This window comes from Lepisosteus oculatus, chromosome 6 (assembly GCF_040954835.1).
Source record: "Lepisosteus oculatus isolate fLepOcu1 chromosome 6, fLepOcu1.hap2, whole genome shotgun sequence".
Lineage (NCBI taxonomy): Eukaryota > Metazoa > Chordata > Actinopteri > Semionotiformes > Lepisosteidae > Lepisosteus > Lepisosteus oculatus.
In genome coordinates, this window is record NC_090701.1 from 48,073,614 (window position 1) to 48,097,307 (window position 23,694).

Sequence of the window (23,694 nt, forward strand, 5' to 3'; positions counted from 1 at the left end):
TTTCCCTATACCTAGAATTCACTGGAAGAAATTATTTTAGGACACACTAGTTAGAGGATAGTGAGTTACATTAAGGTTAAGGAATTTTCTTTATTTATTGCACACATTATATTCTAAGTATTGAACTGTAGTTGAATGTGCTGCATATAATGTTAGTTCTGGTATGGTATTCTGTTAGCTATATTCATGGTAATTTCTGTTCATACGGTATAAGAGCAGTATGTTTTTAACATTCTGAAGCACATTACAGTATGTCCATACTGCACCATTACTTCTGCTTTAAGAATAATTACAATATGTTAAATGCATACGCACATACTGTATAATGTTATTGTATTTGGTAAATGTTAAAACAATTAGTATTTTGCTGTACTTTTAGGACTGAATTCAAGATCTTTGTACATATAATGTTGTTGTGGTATGATCTTAATTCAGAAACAGGGAGTTTAATTGTTCAGGTAGTGATGGGGTCTGTAGCAGAGATGTTTTAACACGTTCACATTTCTGAAAATGTAATTTTGAGAGGATGGTATGCCAACATATATATAGCTGATCACATGTTCCTCTGTTCTCATAGTATTCCCTCCTGGTGTCTTTCACAATAAGGCAAAATCAAATTTTAAGATATGTGCTAATGGACTAAGTTTAGCACAAATAAAAGTTCTTATAATTATTTTGTTCTTGGCTTCCCTTTAACCTGGTCCCTTCCCTGATATAAACAATGTACTGCATTTAGCATTATTTTGTTGAAATTGTATTGCCCACAGTTGCAGCTGAAAGGTTTTTTTAAATAAACATAAAAGTGATAATTGCTATAAGTGAGGATAGGTTGTGTTTCCACACTGATTAGTAATTTAAATTGTGCCCCTTTTGAAGATTTCCTGGCATGAAGTACAACATGTAAACTATTTTAACAATTACATGTACCTTATAAATGATATAGCATTCTTAATGGTGTGGCATTAAGCAGTAAATCTGTTATTTGAGGACACAACTATTCTTGTATATTTAGAAAACACACTGTTTTATTTTCATGACACCTACAAATGGAATTATTTTAAATTGCACTTTAACTACAATCTAAACAGAAAGTAGATGTTATGCGTAAAATATAAAGACTACCAGTGATATACATTTTACACAGAAATCATAACTTCAAAGCATTTATTAAATTTGTTTTAAAAATATAACAGTTGTGCTGTACTGCACACAGGTAAGAATAAGAAAATGAACAAATGTGCACTACTACATTAATCTTTTGATATACATATATAGTATATGGAAATTATATACCAACAATAAGCACAAATTACAAGCAATCATGAATATATCTTCTTTTGTTTTCCTTTTATTCACCATATATTTATTTTTTATATAATGTAAATGATCCTCAATTAAAATGGGAACAAATGCATGTCTCCTAGCACAGTCCAAAAAGATCCATTCTAATGTGTGCAGAGTTCAGATGCCATCCTTACTTTCTGTGGGTATTTCTCCCAGCTTCATGGGGACATTTTATTTTGTACTTCAACATGCACTAGTTTAGTGTCTTACAAAATGTGTTTACTATTGCTATTAGCACACAGTTTACAGAACTGGATGTACTGTTTATGGTAGAATATTTATATAAGGTCTTAGTTTGTTAGAAAGCAATGTTAACTACATTTGCAGCATAACTAGAATCATTACCATGTTGAAAAATCTTTCCAAGTGGGCAATTTACAGAAATAACTGTGCGATCTTTTAACACATTGGCATTTCATAAATTAAAACATATATTTAGAAATATATTTAAAATATTTTTAATGAAATATTATGCTTTCCTATGAAATTTACAGTTGTTGCTATTTTAATGTAATAAAAAAACTAACTGTAAGAAATCCAGTACAAGGCATGTTACCATTATTATTATATATGAAATTTGATGGACTTATCAAAGAAACATCCTTAAAAATTAAAATAGCCAAGGAGCTTCACAATATTCTGATATTCAGCTGTGTAAGTAATAAACACACTATAAAATATATGTCTGTTCTAATTATATGGTATAAATAGTATATTAACCATATACAATATTAATACATTACTGACAAATTAATGTTATAAATCTGGAGTAACAAGATGATAGTCCTGTAGACTAATATTTTGTAATTAATTACTCTTATTTTTCATTATTTTATTTAATACTGTACATAATTACACCACTGTCCTACAATGCATCTTCTTTTCTCAGAGAAAATCTCCTAAAACTATCGAAGATTTAAATAAGCATATCATGAATAACTTCTGGCTCTACATGTACAATCTACATACTGTAAGTGTAAAGGATCAAGTATAAGTAAACTTAGTACCCTCCTTGTAATATATTATGAAAAGGACTTGTCAGACTTTGAAATAGTTAAATGTGATTAGCTGTATAATTAGACATTTTTTACTGTAGACTATTATAAAATAAAACATTATTGCAAATGAGGTAATACAGACTGCTATGATTTAGGTTTTACAATGTTCTTTTTATGCAATAATAGATCAGTTCTATAAAGATATCTGTTAAGACTCTATTTAGCTGCACAAAGCTCTTTTAAATGACACTAAAAATGAAAATATACCAGATTACATGCATCTGCAGTTAATGATCAAGAATGGTAAGCTATCATCTGGATTGATTCAAGAAAATCTCTTTTAATCCGTCAAATCATTAAAACTAACTTGCTGATAAGTCTCTTTGGGTATAAGGGTTTAGCAAAAGCTATATAAAGTAGATGGCTGATCTATCCTCCAACATTACGAGGAGTTAGAGAACAATTTAAATATAACCCAGACTAAGACTATTAGAGAAGACTTGAAGAAGATATGATATGTTGATTATTTGAGAATCAGTCAAATACACACAGCAGGCAAACTCTTTTGCAGTACTGATATTAACAGGCACACATTGATCTCTATAAACAAACATCATCTGTAAATACTATAGGAATATATTGTATGATTTAAAAGTTAAAACATGTCTCAAAATCTTGCATTACAAAACCAGCACGGCTAGTATAAGTAACTAATCAACAATGATAATTCAGAAGAAATATGATCTTTTCCTCAGAATAACATCTTGAGTGTCATGAACCGAAGGGCACTGTTATAAGTAGATCCATATTCTGAGATTGCATTGTGAAAACAGTAATCTCACCATTATCATATATAAAGCATGCATGCAAATGCACATTTTTTATATGTATACACATTTAAAATGTATTTTGATTACACTTTAGTGCACAAAAAAGAAACAAAGTAAAATTAGAAAGCATTCGATGTATTACGATTCCAATAAACACACAAGCAAATCCTTCTCATTGTTTTAAGGATTTGCTGACTGTCAAGCACTGAAACATTCTTTGCCATGAAGGATTGAGAATATATTGGTATTTTTGGTCAAATGTTCTTCTAGCTTCAAATGATCTCCTATATCTTCTTTATAAAATACAACAGTAGTTCATTAATTACAATTAAGGCTTTGCAGTATCCAGACCAAACTGGATTTGTGAGGTGTGCAGCAGTCTGATAATAACCTTCCTGCCTTACTGTGTAGGGAGACATTTTAATCTAAATAGATTTAAAAAAAATCAGTGAGCCCATCCAACAAATAGATTAAAAGTTAGTCAGTTATGCTTAGTTACAATTAGCAGAACAGGCAGTGAGCACTTGTTTTTCATCCAGATGGATGCACAGCCTTTACAAAAAAAACTGAAAAAAATTTCTTGGATCCCTACTGTGGTTTCTATATTGGAACAGGTGATTGGTTTGTACTCCAGAATAGCCATTACCGGAGCTCTGCAGCAGAGCAGAAGCTTGGCTCACATCTACTGCAGTACTGCATGACCAAATGGGAGGCTTTTTTTCCTGTTATGAAATGCAGATATTCACAGCATCCCACAGGCACTGATTCTTATGGCTTTTTTCACTCTAGCTGTCATTTGATTTTCATATACAGACATCCCTTTTTAAACATGCAGCGATCTTAACGAGATCTTGTCATTTTGTTAACACCAGTCCAAAGACATCTCTTCAGATATAAACAGGACTAGGAAAAAAATATAAATTAAGTTTTCAGAATAACGCCACTGATGGTTAGGGGAGTGCAAAAAGGGTTATGATAATTGTAATGTAATATGAACTCAGGAAACAAATAAATGCCATTTCCAATGAATCTGCTCAATTCATTGAGCTATTCTCCTGGTCCACTTAACTACCCACATGTGTACAATAATGAGTTGTAGACATTATGCCTAATTATGCATATTTGGACTGTGTTAGAGGGCCTAACAAAAGCTCTCGAAAGCAACAATTACGTCTGTTGCTTGGTTACATAGTTTAAAATATACCTATTAAGTGCAGATTATAGGGGACTAAAATGCACATGTAAACCACATGTATTGTTGCCAAAATGTTGTTCATAATTCAGTTCATTACAAGCTCACACTGTTTTGTCTCTAGTAAGGACAGTGCTTTTAAATAAAATATTAATCATCCTTCATGGAAGGCATTTTACTGTATTGTCGCCAAAATGGTGTTCATAGTTTGTTTCATGACCACTTTACCCTGACAAAACAGACTATTTTAAATAGAATATTTATCTTCTATCCTTAAGGGAATACATTGCACTCTTAAAAAATAGCTTTTTTTGTTATTAGTCTGATATATAAAAACATTCCATAAGATACGAAAGCTGCTGTGTGTCTGGCCGATATATTATTCATTGAAGGGGAACCCTCTGAGTATTTTCAATTAGTTTGCAGTAAGTTTTTCAACTTGCACTGAGGAGGGAGAACTTCTCTGGTTATTGTACTTTACCAGAGGCAGAAAAAAAAACTCACAGTCCATTTCCATTCAATCATTTTCCATACAATAACATTAACGGTTTAGATCTACTGTATAAATCCCTATGACTAAAAAACACCACAGGAATGTAGCTTTCTAACAATACTTGGTTGAATGAGTATTGAATTTAAATAATTTATTCATTAAAACATACTTCTCTGTCATTAGAATATAGTATATGTGAGCTTGATTTAACAAAGAAGTAACAACTAAACTTCTTTCTGTATGTGCTTATGAAACAAAATCAAATTGATATAATTTGATACATGGACTTTTAAACAAAAGTTCATGAGAAGGTCAAGCTCTGATGCCCATTTGCACTACAATATGCCTACAGTATGTTTAAATATTATGCTTTTTTTCTTACTCCTTTGCATGTTTTGTTTTGCATCCTCTTTATTGTCGCCCTTGAAGCAGAATCCTGGTTCATTTATCATTAAAGGGGTAGGGTTCCAGCACCCCTTAATAACAGAATGCCATTCTCCTCAGGCAGGTCAGTTACTCCTATAAAGCTTTCTTTTTGAATAGTGCCTCTTCTCCATCTTAGTGTTTGACTGAACTACTGAAACATATTGTACAGTATATATATATACATTTTTACTATTATATTATTATGTTCCAATGTATTATATTCATCATTTAATAATAGTATTTGAACACTTCTATGACTTGTAGCCCTCCTGTTGTTTTCAATGGTCTTTTTCCTTGGTCTAGCTTATTTTGTGTGCTTTTTTTCCCTAAAGAGAATACAATGATTGCATTGTGTACAGACCATATTCTAAAAATGGGACAAAGACAATTTTGTTGTGTCCATTCTGAAGAGATATTTAGAGAAAACTCTAGCAAAGCCTACCAGCATCCCTTCTTTTACTGCTGATTTACATTTCTTTATTTCTTTCGTTTCTCTTTACATTTGATTTTTCTTGATTTCTATTTTTTTTATTTTTAAAAGTTTGAATATTCATATGAAAGTAGAAAAAAAGAACATATTGTCAGAAAATCCTGAAAATGATGTATGAATGTATTTTTGGAGGAAAGTTTCAATTATTGGCACACACACAAATTACTTGAAAAGGATGGTATACAAATCTCAGGTTCAGGATTAAAGTCTGAGCTAGTATCTCATTAAAATATCAGTTGTTTATTCTTAGTACTAAATATATGTTTACTTGCAATTTTTATTAAATTTTAAGGATGTTTTCTTATATTGTGGTATAGTTTGCTTTAGAACCTTTTATAAATTAAGATATCAGATGGTCTAAATTTAAAGGTAAAATGTAAATGGAGTCCACTGCTGTTTTAAAGAAAAACATTAAAAAATCTAAATAATTAATCTTCAGATGCATTAAAACAGCTTTGTAAGGATCCTTCCACAAAGATGAAAAACAAAATTAGGCAGCAAAACAAACAAATAAATACAAAAAAATACAAAGAATGTGCTTACTTCAACAGGGGGTTGGCAGATTGACTGTCAAGAAATACTAGGAAAATATGAGGATGTAACAAATGACCAATGAATACCCAGCAGTACATTATTGCACTTTCAGCAAACAATGAGTGTAGAATGAGAAAAAGATGAATGCAACAGATGGTATTTAAAAATTCAGCGTCAATTGTTCATCAAAACAGACAAAAACAACAGGACATCTGTCTACCTGCTGGAGTGTCAATGCTCCTCAGCTCGTCTTTGTCCTCTATTTCTGCCAGGTCCTCAGTCTCCTCATCACAGTCATTGCTGGGGCTGTAGTGGCGGGGTTTCATCAGAAGAGACTTCCTCTTGTTAACCGGGGCTCCACACACTGCTTCCTGGGCACTTCTTTTCCTTGCCATTGAGCCATAGGCACTTCATATAAAAACAGACATAGAGCAATAAATATCAAGTGTTGCTATGACTACATATTTGGGTGATTTCTTCATCTATATTCCGTTTGTTGACTGTTTCTGATATTCATTGACCACACTCTAATTTTTAGCATATTTCCAATAATTTACCATCTGGATACAAAAACAAATATGAAAAGTCTTGAAAATACCAATATTCATATCATTCAATTGGTATGGTTCTGTGGTAACACACCACTTGAATGGTATCACTATCAAACGATTTTATATTGAGTAATGGGGTACCTACTTATTTTAGCTGGAGTTTTATGTGACGAAGTTTTAAGAAAAGCAGTTATAGGAGTGTATTTTTGTTCTATTAGTTTTGTTTAAAAGTACCTAAACTTCCACACAAGTAAATAAGAATACTGTTCTCAGAGGTCATAGGTATCAATGTATTGAAAATGAAACAATCTAAAACTAAATGCTGGAAAACTAAAGAGGCAAAGTGAAATACTCCTTCCTTGGGTCTTTTCAGAAGCTTCCTCATACAGTACCTGAGGAAGACTCCACAGCCAATGCATTCTATATTTTACGCTTTTATTGTTCTTTTTTAACATGGACTTAACCTGTGTTTGTTCCTTTGCAACCCATAATCTGACACTCCATACTCCATAACTCCATACTCTCAAGTTACCTCCCACCTTTGTGCAGAGTCATTTTTCATACTTTAATTGACTGTAAAATGAGGCAATTAAATATGCTGTATACTATACATTGTTAAGATATGTTTTTTAAATTTTCAAATCAATGGCAATTTAGTCTTGACATGTAAAAGTCAACAATTGCATTTTTGCCTAAAACAGAAATAAATTAAGTCAGCTAATTAGTTCCAAACATATTTCAGTGGAAAATGATTATTTGTTAACTGTGGTTATATAAATGAAAACTGTGACTCACAATTTTTGAAAGAACAAACATGAAAAATAAATAACTAAAAATACATGAAAGTCATAATCCATTTTACTGTGTAAAATGCTGTGAAGAAACAGAAATGCTTATATTCATGATTTCTGAAGATCAATTAGACTTAACATATACTTAAGTTATTATCTGTATTTCGTACTTTAAAGAAGTCACAGAATTATTAACTATTTAAGTAGGACATCAACTCTCAAGTTCTTCATCAAGTTACAACACTTCCACACTGAGCTGTTCATTTTTATTTTAGTATAAATTAAATCTAAAAAATATGCAAGGCCCCAATGAATGTCTAATATGCAATTCAGTCTAAAACCTCAAGATGTCAACATAGCCACTCCAGCAAAGCCAAAGTTATGGAGCAGAACCTTCATAGGCCCTCTTTTTTTGTTCTACCTGAGTTTTTAACTAATTTTATTAATTACTATCTCTGTTTAATTGGTCCGATTTAACCCTTTTCCAGGTAATGAGGTGTTAACAATTTGAAGATAATTATAAAGACTGCAGGACACCAATCCACTAGGGCTGGAGCCATGCACCACAAATCTAATGAACTATTTAGTAGCACATCAGCTACTGCCTGACCCTAAAACATCATACCATACAATTACAGAATGCAAAAGCTGAATCATTGCATGAAATGTAGAAAGCCATGCAATGGTGTTTAATTTAAGAGGTTGGGGAAGCAAAACATAAGTACAAAAAATATTAATTTTAATGTTTATACAAAGATTAGTCCTCCATTATAGATCTTCGAAATTATTATATGAATTTTTAGGAAACTATGTGATACAGTGTGTGCGGATCTGTTGTGTGTATGGAGGGAGTTCGCTTTAACAAATCATCTGACTTCAGCATTATAAGCTTCTTACATGTGGTTCATGATAATGTGACTGGCTTTAAGGCTTTCTTTGGCAATATTCAGGATTATTTTAATTTGCTGGTTCTTGCTAATGAATGGAGGATATATAAAGCTTAAACTTAAACTGTACTTGATAAAAGTTCTCTGTGTGAAATCTAATTGAACATATACTGAGCAAAAGAAGATATAACTAATTAATTAATTGCTAAAATTAACACATATATAACATAAGAGTGAAATACTGTAAACAGTATGCAGTTTTTAATTATTAAACAACAAGCATAGGGTGGATATAATATACTAAGAAACACTCAAAATACAACAATATTTTGGTTCTAGTATTACAAGATATGTACCAGTAGTATATATTCACAAATAATAAATACAATTAATTTAATACACATGACAGTCAATGAACCAACTATGAGAAAATAATCGTAGACACTTCCATTTGTAAAACACCATATATGGTAGAATAGTTTGTAGATTATATGGATATGACTGTGGCAATTTTGCACCTGTGACTAATTTCAGAAAAGCCAGGGAAATTATCAACCAAAATGCCATGACAGCCACAATTAAGAAGGAATGAGGATGCAGAGGCCAAGAATGACAATGTCCAGAGTTACCAGACTTGTTGTGCTATGATTGACAATATCTCGTTTGTTGTACAGTGTAGAGTGTTGTCTGGATCCACAACCGTGTACAACCATGTACACTTGTCGAGCTGTGTGCAGTGCTTCTTGCTGAGAGGAAAATGATTTCCCACAGAGAAGTAAGTGCTTTTTAAATGTTGATGCCATTGTCGCATGCAAACATTTCTGGTAACAAATGGAGGGCACACGAAATACTGAACTCCTGAATTGAAAAATGGACCGATTTGAGGTTTAACTTCCTTTGATTTGACAATTCAAGTTCAATAAGTACCACAGCATTCTGTGCAGTGCATTTCTCTGCTTAATACAGATTAATGAATCCATATTTTGTTTTATTGCTAGTTAATTTTGATGTAACATTTCTAATGGCATCTTAAACAGGTCACAGCAATGTAACAGCTCTCTTATCATGTGCGATTAATTTTAGTATTTGTAAAAAATGACAAGTTAATGCCATTCCCATTAATACAGATTAAGATAAAGATAGTTAATACTTTGTACTATTGTTAACTATTGTAAATGTGTTTTAATGAACATAGCTTTAACATAGTTTCAAAGCCCAGGGTATATCAGACTGATTGGATTAAAAATATACTTAATACTTCAGAAAAAAATATATATTTTAAGCATGTGGGTTTCAATTCTGGACCTGGGTGCTACCTGTATGGAGTTTGAATGTTCTCCCTATGTTTAGGTGGGTTTCCTCTTGGGGCTATCCGTGTGAATTTTGTAGGTTCACCCCAAGGTTGTGTCCAAAAACATATTGGTAGGTAATCTGGATTTTGGGACAATTGTCCTTAGGTGTGTGTGAATATTTGTGTTTGTGTCTATCTGCCCTGCAATGAACTGGATCCCCATTAAGAGAGTACCCTGCCTTGTGCCCACTGCTTGCTGGGATAGACTCCACTCACCCACAAACCTGAATTGGAAGAAACAAGTCAGAATATGGATGTATTATAACTGATTTTATAATCAGTGCTGGTGAAAGTGACTTTAAAAATAAATCCATTACCAATACAAATTAATTATGTAAGAGATTACTTTTTAAAAACTAACAAAAATTGTGGGCAAAGAAATTTTAAAAATGAATTGATAACTCGGTAATTAAAAAAAAATCCCTTACAGTGATCTACAGTGTGTTGGAATTTTGCTCAAATATCACATTTTAAATTACAACATCAGAAATGTTCCAAACAAAAGGAGGCCACTTAACCCATCTATGATTACTAGTAGCTAATTGATCCAACGATCACCCAGACATTCACAATTGTGTAAGAATACAATTTTTTTAAAAAAAATTCAATTAAAATATGAAGAGATTTTCAATTTCATGGCAATCTAGAAAAAAAGTAACTGAAAAACGCGGCACAGAAATGTAACAGTTCTCTTATCGTTGTACCTTTCTACAACATCCTGCATACAAAGAAATGTACTGTTGGAACATGTGATCCTTGGACTTTCTAAGAAAGGTAGACACAGCTGGTATTCTGATTTTGCAATTATACAGAAAACTATAAAACTGATCAATAATATGGATGAGAGGAAAATGTAATAGGCAGATCAATACAGGATGGATAAATGTGGTGCCAACAGTATCACTGATGAAACTTAAATGTAAATTCCTATATAAACATTAACAACAGGCTCATCCCAGTAAGTTAACTCACATATTTCTGTATGATCCAGGAGCAAGGAAATATAGGACAAACAAGCAAACCTTTTAAAACGGTTCACATGGTAAGCATTTCGTTTTCTAAAAATATAACCTAGATGTTACTAAGATGGTCAGCTATTTTAACCTTTTAGTTGAACATGTTGCCACATGATTTTCACATGATTTGTACACCTTTTGCAAAACTGCAAATGTCCACAATTGAGCACATCACAAACTAAATTGTCAAGACATACTCAACACAAAACTCTAGAAAACTGAAAAAAATAAAAAAAACATCAGTTTTTACTGATATCACATCAGTTAAAATTTCATTCACTTTAAAATAAGTATTTAAAACTGTATAGATGCATTTTTGTATTTTAAGGGTGAAGTGCTGGTGATTGAGCATGAAGTTGCTCCATCACACTTTTGACAGGATGGACATTTACAGTAGTATTAAACGGAGCTGAAACGTACTGAGGAATTTCCCTTTACTTTACTGTATTCATCTAAAAGGTAAGGAAAATGACAAAGATATCAATCAACCTCATACATAAGGGATTATTATTGTAACACATACGGCCGACATTACAGGTTGTGCAAGCCGGCTTACCAGTGCAGTGACGTCACCGCCCTTCCCTGTGACCGCAGCCACCGGGCTGAGGAGAGATCTCCCTTTAGCTCAGCTGGCTGGTCCCTGTTAAGTGACACCAGAGGCCAGGGTTTGAGTCCCCAGTGGTGGGGGGCTGACCTGAGGTGGCAGCAGCGAGGGCGCATACCCAAGTGAACCAGAAAGTGCTACATTATGTTTTTTTAAAAACAATTTATGAACATACTGTATACAAATCTACTTCAATTTAAATGATGCTAATGTGTGCAGCAAGCAAACACATAAAACACACCGTTGTTGTAATGTTCACATCACACTGTACAGTACATTCCTTAGTCCCACATGTATTCACCTGAGACTTGATGCTCTCTTTTTTACAGAAGCACTCTAAACAATGCCTCATACATGATCTTGGTATGCTCACTAATAAAACTAAATTTTACAGTACACTGATGTTAGCAACCTAACATAAATATGGAGACTAGAAGAGGATGGTTATTAGCAAAATGGCAAAGGCCAGACTGCAGGAAGTGATAATTTTGCATGGATCCACTGATCGGGCCATGGTTCAAACTCTCCATGCCACATCCAAGTATAGATGTTCCCACATTCAATAGTCCTCTAGGTTGTCATAATGCTGCTTCTTTGGAGGGAGTGCTATTTTGCTAACATTCTACCCTTGTTTCCTCTGGTCAACACTGATCTTGCATTTCAGATAAAGCCCTGCCACAAGACAAGTGAAACACCCTTCTCAAATCCTGTTTTTCTCTTTTTCACCATAAGGCTTGACAATTTCTCTTTGTGGCATTGTCCCGAGTGAATCTATGCTGAGATGGAAATACCATACAAAAAATGTCATGTACAGAACCAAGCTCATCTTTGAAAATTCCTAAGGAGGAACTGCATGGTACGTATTCTGTGGTACTTTGGTTGCAGCTAATAGGGCCTGCAGGTTCAGGACAGACCTTAACTCATTATACATTGAGAGAAGCACAGCAGGAATAAAACCTTGCCCAAGTTCGGTTTGGTAGCACTGGAGAATATCATCACTTCTGTGAGAGAGTGAGTCATGTCTTCTGTAATAGGATTATATTAATACATGTTTTCATTTTTTAATCAACTTATTTTGTATAGTAACTTGCTGAGTCAATCAATCTATTCCTGATCATTTTCATGACTGATGACTGATGACTCTATTCTTTAAAAAAAAGAAATCATGTGCAAAATGATTAAGTGGAGGAGAAAGAGCAAAAGCAGAGTGGGAACGAGTGTTCTGATTAAAGGACTTAAATTTAGTATGATTGCCCTGTAACCCTGCCAGTGCAAAAATATTCAGAGGGCCTAGAATTCATAGGATTTCAATTTTTGTCAATTTTGAAGATTAACATACTTAGTCACATTCTAACCACAGTGTTAATAATTTTATCATACTGAAAACTGTCAAACTGAAATGATGCAAAATGAAATTAAACAATGCATTTATTATCAGGTGTCATTTTTAGGGATGTGAGTGTTTAAAAACAAAGATTTCTTTTATTGTCTGTCTTCCTTTGTAACACTCTCTCTCTTAGTTTTCTAAGTATGTCCTTTTGACTGTTACTTGGCCTATGCAAAACGTTCATTTGTCTCGTGAGCTGAGATGATCAATGGCAAGGCAAAAATCGTTGCCTGATGTTCTCACCTACACACTTCTTCATGGGAAGGCTGCCATAGCATGGAGTGGTATCATCCTACTTTGCTCCCATGGCACTGAATCCTAAAGGCACTGACCATGACATGACCCAGGCTCCATCTCTCAATGTGTGTAATGAAGGGCACAATCTATACTCAGAGGGCACCCCTTTTATGGTTGAAATATTGAGGACTTAGAAGTGGCAGAAATCTCCAAAGCCAGATGGTATTTTACTGATTGCCTTTTTTAAGGAAACAAGATGCTGACACAATTCTTCATGATGCCATGAAATCCGTGGAGTACCACAGGGATCTATACCAGGACTGCTGCTCTTCCCAATCTATATAATAATAATAATCTGCATTCAGATACATTTAGCAAACTAGTCGTTGTAACCCAAAATAAGAGGACTATTAAATTATATAAATGCAACTATAATTCAAAAAGATTTTTTTTAAATATTAGACAGGCAAACACCTGGTAGACAGGTGCAGGGTGTTGCATGGAAGACATGCAAACATTAGCTATAAATATAAAGTAGAAAACAGTGAGTTGAAGAATGTTGTGTGCATAACAAGGAGGCCTAATACAGGTATTCAACATCCTCAATGGCATTGAAAAAGCCAACAAAGTAGACTTCAGGATAAACCGTGAAATAAAACCTAGAGGGTACAAATGGAATCTACATAGAAATGCAATTAAAATAAAGAACAGGAGGCACTTCTTTACACAAAGAGGGTTGGAGTAGTATTGTACAAGCTACCAGGCATGCTGTTGAAGCCAATATCATGGATTCCTTAATATAACAGCTGGATAAGATTATTGGATCAGTAAGCTACTACCAAATGGGCTAGACTGCTTTTGGGTAGTTTAAGTAGGTAGCTGCATCAGCATGCGTAGGCTGCAAAGGAACAAATTAAAGGTTTATTCCATGCTGAAAAGAGAAAAAAGGAAACACAATGTTTCAGCTGTGGGGCCTTCTTCGGCAATCAAATAAGCCTTAGTTTACTTGTTCCTTTGTAGACTGCTTTCTGTCATTTGCTACCATTCTTATTTTTTTTGTTGCAAAAAAGGTATTGTTGCACTGGAATCAGTCGAAACAAATGCTACCAGATAAATTACTGTACTTAAGGGAATGTCTTACACGGACGGGCTAAAAGAGTCTCCTTGAAAGCAGAAAAATATGAGGATATCTCAGTCAATTTCTCTATATCCTTATAAAGGCATTGGCAAAGTCAACCCTGTGAATTGCCTCAGAAGAAAGAGTGAAACATTAACCAGAGGACATCAGTGGAAACTATAGGTAAATGCATTTAAATCTGAGTACAGGAGGCATTTCTTTACCCAAAATGTACAAAACATGATACTCAGCCATGCTGTTGAAGTCAGAACCCTGGTTTTGTTAAAAAAATGGCTGGATGAGGTCCTTGAACCAATTACTTACTACCAAATGAACAAAATCGATGGTATGACCTACTCTTGTTTGTAACATTCTTATATTCTTGTGAGATATTTCACAACTCCATGTATCTATTTTTTTAGATGAGTATCATTATTAACAAAATGCTGTTGCCTAAACTCATTATTTTGTGACATATACTGTGTATACATACAGCAGTATATTTAGTGAACCTTTACGATGTACTGATAATACTGAAAATCCAATATTATAGTTATAAGATGATAAGATTATAGTGATGTCATCTATGGAAAATATATTGGTATGCAATGAATTGGTATGTCTTTAGATTTGCTTTTTTAATTGAAAAATGTGGAATTTATGAGAACATTTTATATTTTCAGTGTAACCTAAAATATAATGTGAAACAAGTTATTTTTATAGACTTCTTTTTGTTAATAGTTAATAGTTTGGCAATTTGTAATGTTTTCTTTTATTTCTGCACTACTTTGTTTTGTAAAACTGTCAGCTGCATTGTAGTATGCAAAAATGTGAAGCCAAAGGTTTCACATATATATACTGTGAGATGCATATTCGCCCTGTTTCCTCCCAGATTCCTCTAGGTACTCCTGGGTAGGTTAATTGGCCTGAAAACTGATCCTGGTGTGTGTGTGTGCCCTGCCATAAACTGCTGTCCAGGGTGTATCCCACCTTGCACCTGTTGGTTGCCCCCGATCGCAGGGTTGCTCCCCGCAACCCTGAATTAGATGAAGCAGTTAGAAAATGGATGGCCGAATAAATATAAAACATATTTTAGTCAGCAGTGAAATCAAACTACAATATTAACCTTTTTTCATAAACGTTAACTCATTCCTACCTTAGAGCCTGGGCTATAGAGTCAACAGGAACTGTCAATAGAAAGAAAAGAAAGTGAGAAAAATTAACTTGTTTACATTTCCAGTACAATAGTTTGGAAGCTTGCACGAGAGCTTCAGACTAACAGCAGTACTGGCCCATGTCAGAAAAATAGGTGAGCCTTCTGCCAAAACAACCTGCATAGGAGTATTGACATCGAATCCTTTTGCAAAGTGAAGGCAGAACTGCATTTTATTCAGCATTCTCATTGAGCCCTCTAATGTTAAACCACACAAGCTGAAGCAGACAGCTTGGTGTTCACATCAAAAAGTAAGAACCTCGTTTGGAATTTGTGGATGGGATCATTATTGTAGGTAAAGATTTTATTAACATTTAAAGATAAGACATTATGAAAAAATGTAAATACTTTTAATCAAAATGAAATCAAGAAAAGGTCAGTATTGGTCATATGTATATGCTATCCGATTGCACATTTATTAATTTGGGAGAAAAAAAATCTTAAATAATTAGCATTTTATAGGAATCCAGTTGTAATGAAAAAAAATTACAACAAAAAATGAGTCATGACCAAAGTAGATTCCAATTTTTGCTATAAAAAATAATGGAATTGACAAACATTCTTCAATCATGAAAAATCTTTGAAAAATATATAACGTAATCGCTTTTTATACGGGAAGATGTTATACTTTGGGGCTTTTAAATTGGTTGCCAATTAAATTGTTCTTGTTTAGTAATTATGTTAAATACATCAGTCAACAATATCACAGGATACCATATACTGTATGCAGAAGTGTTAGAATTACTGTAGATGCAGATTTGTCAAGTGTCAGAACTTTGATGTATTTGATAGCTGTGGAAAATAATTCAGCGACACCTGAACACCACATAAAACATCAATAAAATGTGAGAAATACAAAAATACTTCAAGTGACACTAATTTTGCCTGAGCATACAGTATATATAAGATACACACACCGGTTTCTTTTTTCCTTTTATTTTTAAACAAAAGTTTGGGTGGAAGGTCAGATCCTCATCTTTCACACTGGTGCTCGCCTGTGTACAATATGTCTTGCACCCAAGTCTTCCCTTCCCATCCCCCTCACCTCTCCATCTACACCCTTGCAGCAGTAGTGAAGTGGGGGGTTTGGGAAGTCTATCCAGCCCTGGGTGGCGTGTCATTCTCTTTGCTAGGCAAGTCTCGCCAGCTATTCTATACATATTCGTCTTTCTCTCGCATTCATTAGGATCTAACCAAACTACTGAAATATTTTTTGTCTCCTTTTGAAAATCAAAGCCCCTTTGAATAATAAGCTTAACTGTTTGAGGTGGCAGGCGGAGACAGTTGTACGCACTTCAGCCAACCTCTTGGGGTTTTCTTTGTTCTTTCTAAACACTGTGTTTAAACTGGGGTTATATGTTTTCTAGTGCATGTAATGCACTGCTTTCACAGAAAGGAGTTTGACAGCATGATTTCTAAATCATATTCAAATTTATTTCATCAGAAGAGCACACTGAGATGCAAAATCTCATTCACAAGTGCACCCTATTTTCATAGAGTGAAACCAATAAACCTTCCATATATTTCAGAGGTGTATTAATGACTACAGTGGTCAATAAGAGGAGACTTAAGAGGCTTTGAAAACTAGTATAATGGTGTTCCCTGGCTAGCCATTTTAATCAAATGTACAATATAAATGTACTTCTTGGCCAATTTGAGCTAATATTACAGTTTAATGAACCCATTCCCTAGTGCATAATATATTACCTATGCTCTTCAGCTTTAGAAAAACATGGGCATTAAAATCAAAATCATACTGCATGGGTACTGAGTGTTGTATATGAGATTTACTGAAGAATACAGTACACTTTTACAGTGCATTAGTCAATACATAAAGATACACTTACAAAACTACTCACCCTTGCTTCCTTTGCATGCCTGAACTCTCTTTTCTTCACTTTCTGATTCCATCTACAAAAGAAATGTGAGGCATTTAGTTGTGAAACACATTGTAATAATTTATCAAGTATCTTAAATACTTAAAAACATAAGTATCGGAAAAACATAAAAAAAGATTCCTTTTCATCTCTATAATGTTAATTATTGGTAAATAAACAATATATTACAGCAGTTGTGAAATTATTATTAACATTTCCAACACTTTACTGTATATAGCAGTGTTCAGAATGCTGCTTAACTTTAAAACACAGTGACCTTTCAAATGTCCACTTACACTACTGAATTTGACATACAGTAAGGCTTTATTATGAAGTAAGAAATACTTAAGCCATATCACCTGCCAATCTATTGAATTTAGAAAGCATGATCATGTATTATGTATATGGAAAATATATATTGTACATACTATTGCTTAAAATAAATGTGGCAGGCATAACAAATTGATATAATAAAATGTGTTAAACACAGATGTCAAACACCACTGACACATGGACTCAATCAGCCTCTGGATAAACTGCTGTGGGATATGCTGCCACACCACCTGTATAGCGGCAGCTACCTGGTTCAGGCTGGCCAGTTATATTTCTCTCTTGTTGATGGCTTTGTCAAGATGGTCACATTCATGGTCTATGGGGCCAAGGACTGTACAGTAAGCTGGCTGTGGCAAGACCATTTCTTCAAAAACTGCCACTGTCATCTTGTGACTATTATCCTACATTGCCCCGCTGGCAAATCAGTACTGGCTTGGAGGAACAGAGAAACCATTGGCTTCAGCCCTTTGTAGACACTCGGCTAAGCAGTAAGATTAAAAATCAAAGTTGTAAAGTTCTGGTATAAAAGGAAATTTTCTCTAATTCATTATATTTGTACTGTACCACTGGTTGGCTTGAACAACTAAATAGTCATCACAGTGCTGATAACGGCATTTGTGCAATTGTTCTATTATGTTAGGTCTGTCAAGGGAAAAACAGTATTGATTGGTGAATTAAACACTCCATCATTCCCTTTACTACCACCTCTGACGTCAGAGTGTTCGTCCCTCCTCTGCACTACTAAACTGCTATGCAGATCATTTTTATACACACAGCAAGTTACAATCATTATACTGATGATTTTCAGTCCTGGAATTTTGTATACTGTAGCCACTGCAGTTGGAAAAAAAAATTTAGATAGTTAAGCCAGAATAATGAGGGCCCTGAGTCAATATGGTGACCCTTATCGTTCCTGGATGTGGCCTAGCCATCAGTGTCAGTTTTCTCGTTTCTGATAAATGTTGAAGCAGAACATCTCTTCATCTACTGGCAACTTCTCTCATAACAACCATGTGATTGTCAATATTCATGTGAGGTATGGTGATATATTTTGCTCTTGCTGATCTTGAGCTAACTGCAATCAAATCTTTTTCCATGGATATTTACAACAGATTCTTAATCAAGGCATTTTGGCAAATTGAACTCAAGTCAACACGCATACTAAACACGGAGCACCATTTTAATGCAATGACATGGCTGGAGCTCAGTATTTTGCTATGCCAAAAAACACATATTACTCAATCCATAAACCTATCTGCTTGATATGTTAAACATGCAGTCAACACAATTATGTACTGTATGTGTCCAAAGAAATATTTTAAAGAGGTTCAAATCGGGAGCTGTGTGTGTGCAGGATGAAAGCAGATGTTACTTCTACACTGAAAAGTAAAAAGAAGAAATGAACCCTTCACATCCTTTCCTTCTTTTCAGTGTAGAAGTAACCACTGCTTGTTCCAATGAACACTACTTGCTGCAATTTGACTTGGTAATGTGGCTGTAATTCTAGTAAAATTAAAAAAATCGAATTAGAACTAATATTATTTTTAAATACAGAGTGTGATTATGACTATTGCACCTTTGCTATTATATTATATTCACTTAGAACCGTAAGAGTATTTGAAAGGGAGCTTCACTGATGGTAAATATATTTTATTTATTCTATAAAACAAGTGATTTCAGTTTTCAATTTTTCTGCTTTCTAGTACTAAGACTCTTTTTTATCTTATATTAATAAGATTGCTTAATTTGTTTAAAATTACATATATTTTATGATTAAAGAAAATGTTCATGAATTCATCCTGTAGCCATCGCATTTTGCAATACTGCCAACATATTTGTCTAATTAATGTTGTATCATATCTATACAGTTTAGATATATCCCTGTTTTTAGTAGCTTTAGAGGTTAATAATTTGTTAACACTGGTATGGTATAACATCAAGAATTTGTAAATGGTGTTGGAAATTCTTCTATTAACATATTCCTGAAAATGCTAACAGATGGTATCACAAAGACAACTGTCCTGACAGCCTCATTGTTGGCATCAGACGCCACCATGCAAACACATCAACTGTATTACTTGCAGTGTGGTCACAGTAGCAAAAGGTTACTAAAGCAAAATCTTCACTGACTTCTAAACACTTAATAAATAAGTAAAATTATTAATTTTGTTACCCTGGTGCTTTGATTTAAACAGCACTCATCTCTACTGTTCAGATGTTCATGATGAACTGAAAATTATAGTTCCTTTTTGTTTTTCAAATACTAATTTTGTTTAACTGTTACACCCTATTAATTGTTTTGTTAAATATTTAACTACAGAGACAGGAATAAATGATTCATTTCATTTTAAATCTCACTTTGGCAATAAATAATTGACTGCACTTCAATTTTGGAGCATTAATCACTACTTAATGAATAATATTATAAACTTAAATTAAATATAGAAGTAGTGAAATAGAAATCAATATCAAACTAAAACCTTGCAGTCATTAATTGTACTCTGGTGAGTTAGCCTTATATATGTAGGAAAACGTTTATTTTTTTCAGAGCGAAACTGACATAGAAAGCTTTTATGCCAAAAGGGATATCAAAACTCCAGATGCTCTACAGTCACAGTCAACCCAAGCCTCATAATTAATTCCAAAGGCTGTGTTTACAAACGTTTGGGATTTTGTAAATCTTCAACATTTTTTTAATTAGAATAATGTTATATGGAAGTAGGATGATGGGGGGAAAAAAAACCTAAAGAAAATCCATGGAGAAATAAAAGCTGACAGCACACTTTGCAATGTTCTTCAATAAGGCACAGCCGGTGAATGTAAACTTTGAAAGTTTTTGGAGGAAAAATAATGTGAAATTATTGTGTTAAAGTGCTGAAGGTATACAGTATGTATTTTGACAAAAATAGTTGATAAAATCCATCCACTTTCACTCTATGCTGCTTACAGATCCCAAATAAAACCTATTAAATATAATTATTCCAGGCTGATGGCTGTGTATAGTGGTCACAGACTCTGAAACCTCTGAGTCACAGGATATGCTGTTACTTCACTGGTAATGGGAAACATGACTCCTCTTTCTCGTTTGCTGCTGTGATTGAAGGCACTGACCTGTCATACATTTATAATAGGGGAGCAGGTGTGGCAGTGATGGACCTTAATTTCCTTTAATAAACCTTTTATGTGCCACACTCTTACTGCCACGCTGTGCTCTCTAAGGTCCTGCTCATAATAGGTTCATTACTTTTGATTACTATAGCCTATTGAGACAAACAACTCCCAAACACTATAGATTACATTCTGTAAAACTAATGTACCCGATTAGTTCATTACACTCTTCCACATCACACAACAACCAGCAAATTTAACAATAGCTCTTGAAACATAAAACTATTAAAAGTGTTCATAATGTTTTCAGCTCTCTTAATAATGCTGTTCCATTTAATCTATTTTTTATATGTTTTGTTAATAAGTTGCTTGCTGCAAAGGTGCATCATTTTCCTTTTTGCAAAATCACTTTATTGCACAGAACAGAATATAAAAATGATCACATAAATATAACATATATACATATTTAAGTTACATTTATTTCAGTATGTCCAATACAACGTAACTACTATGAGTTGAAATAATTTTTATTAAATTATTCTCATCATAAGATCCTTCCAATTAAATCTCTATTAAATTTTTATATTTAAATAATACATTAGGATTAATTGAATTAATTCACTGAAAATGACTACTACATTTCTGCATGGAGCTCTTTCATAGCAAATGCAATTGTTAAGAGTTTCTCATTGATGTATTTTTGTTACATAAATCTGTTAGCTTTTAACAATTATTTAACATGTTTCAGAATATCGAATTACTCCTCTCTTTGAACACCAGAGCTTTGTCACAGTAATCCTCTTAGAAACAATTAATAACTTAAAAAATCTAATTACGAATTCCCCCCACCCTGCACTTTCCTTTGTGAATATGGAAACAATACCTTTTTCAAAACAGATTACAAAACAAATGTATTCGTATTACATTGCAGGCCTTCTGTGATTCTGTGATGAGATTACCTGTTAAGTGTAAATATCTGAAAATCATTTTCATAGAAAGAAAAATCTGTAAGTAGTGGGAGAAACAGTCAGACATTAAATTTGAGCTTAACATTTTCTATTCAATGCACTGATCACAATGTTACATAACCTTCTTGACTCAAAAGTGATTAAAATTCTCATTATTGTAAATGGTGAACTTTCACATTTGAGGTAAAAAATAAACACATTCTGATTAGAATTGAGTAGATATATTGTACCAATAAATTCACATAATATATTATATACAATATGCTTGTATACAATGCCTTAGTGAATATACAGTACATGTACTACAAATATTCTGTTTTATGAATTTGCAAATGATCTATTTCCGTTATGTGCATAATTAAGGATGCTTAATCTTAACTACCCCCTAAAGCAAAAAATGTATTTCTTGTGTTTTCAAAATATTTTTACCATTAAGTCTGTTTTATAGCTGTTGTTGAAGATGACTGGAGGGTATTCCACAACATTGACCTACTAGCTGTCCAGAAATTGTAAGAAAATCAAAGTTTCACTGCTTATCCATGAGTCCAGGTCCTAGAAACATCTGAACTTGCGCTTGTTTGAATGCACTGCTTCAAATATCAAGCACTGTGCATTGAACAAAAAGACTAGTTTTCAAATGTCATTTCCTTTGCACATCTAAATGCTAAGTTTCCTACCGATTAAGGTAACGGTTTTTCCCAAGAGCAGTGTGGTTTAAACCCCACTGGTACTGTGAGCTAATTACAGTACATAACATTCCTGAGCTCCATTGTTCAGATGATGTATAATTCTAAAGGTCTTTGTAAGACAATCAGCACCGGATGTTGATAAATAGTTTCTACCCATGTACTTTGATTCGGATGAAAGTGTCGGTGACTAAATAAAGAAGTTTATCACAGGAATTTGGGAGGAAAGTTAGAAACTAACCTCGCACAATTCACCTCACCTACTGACTGTATATAAGTCTTGCACCCAGGACTTTCTGTTGCGCATCTCTATCGTATGGAGTGCATTTGTCTCATACCGCATGCATCCTCACAGCACTTACCATCTTGATTCATTGCAGATAGACTTGTTTCACATGTGGCATTGCCAGGACCTTATCCTCATTGCTTTTATGCAGGATTGGAGTTGCTTTGTCTTTCACCAAAAACAAGCAGGTCTGAGCCCACCACACCATCCACATTTCTTTCAGGTCTCCACAAACCCAGAACAACACAGTAGCTGTCCCTATGGCAGTCCCCCATTTCTTTCTCTGTCTACTTACTCTTGTGAATTCCTCTCTCTTCCCTCACCATATCTCTCTCCATTTCTGGATGAATGTCAAACCCATCACACCTATGGGCCCAGCCTATATATGTTTTTTTCTTTCTCCCCTCCTCCCAATCCTTCTTTTTGCTGTCCACAGCAGTCTGCACCAGATCTGGACTTCCTCATTAACCCTCATGCTGTCCCTAGCACTTGGGGCTAGGCAACTACAGCATTGGCTTTTCTATCTTTCCAACTGGAGTCCAACTGATCAGTAGCTCTTTCTCCTCCCTAGCCCTCAGCCACATACTTCCTTCTCTTCTGGGGGATTTAAATGGGAATTCTTTGTTATTATCTAGTTATATTCAGCAAACAGCAGGTCTGTTTTGCATTCCACGCCAGACTACTCTTCAAGGCCACAGCTACTCCTCCTGTCACCTTCTTCTGCCTTCTTCTGCCCACCGTAGAGTTTCTATCCAAGATAGACAGTCCTGCTACTGCTGCTAGCTGCTGGTGCCACCTGTTCACTGACTCGTGTTTTGTCACCCGCAACATACTGTACGTGTTTCTCAGGCACTGCATCCAAATCCACTAACTCAAACAAGCGCAGTCGTGCATCACATACGATTTTCATTCGTTACACGTACTTCTGTCTTGACTTCTGTCCTGCAAAACTGCAACCAAACTGACTTGCTCTTA

General features: G+C 34.1%; 1 protein-coding gene across 5 annotated transcripts in view; it reads right to left on the reverse strand.

Moving 5' to 3' along the window:
• st18 (ST18 C2H2C-type zinc finger transcription factor) overlaps window positions 1–23,694 on the reverse strand; it is a 135,051-nt gene that overhangs the window by 39,740 nt on the left and 71,617 nt on the right. For 4 of the 5 annotated variants that reach the window (XM_015353792.2, XM_015353794.2, XM_015353797.2 and 1 more), the window contains 3 exons: window positions 17,321–17,372; window positions 15,405–15,435; window positions 6,528–6,715 (listed from right to left, as the gene is read on the reverse strand). In XM_015353792.2, coding sequence (XP_015209278.1) covers window positions 6,528–6,715; window positions 15,405–15,435; window positions 17,321–17,372 — 271 coding nt within the window. Of the gene's footprint in view, window positions 1–6,527; window positions 6,716–15,404; window positions 15,436–17,308; window positions 17,373–23,694 lie in introns of those variants that run through there. The other variant, XM_015353798.2, reaches the window with a different exon arrangement.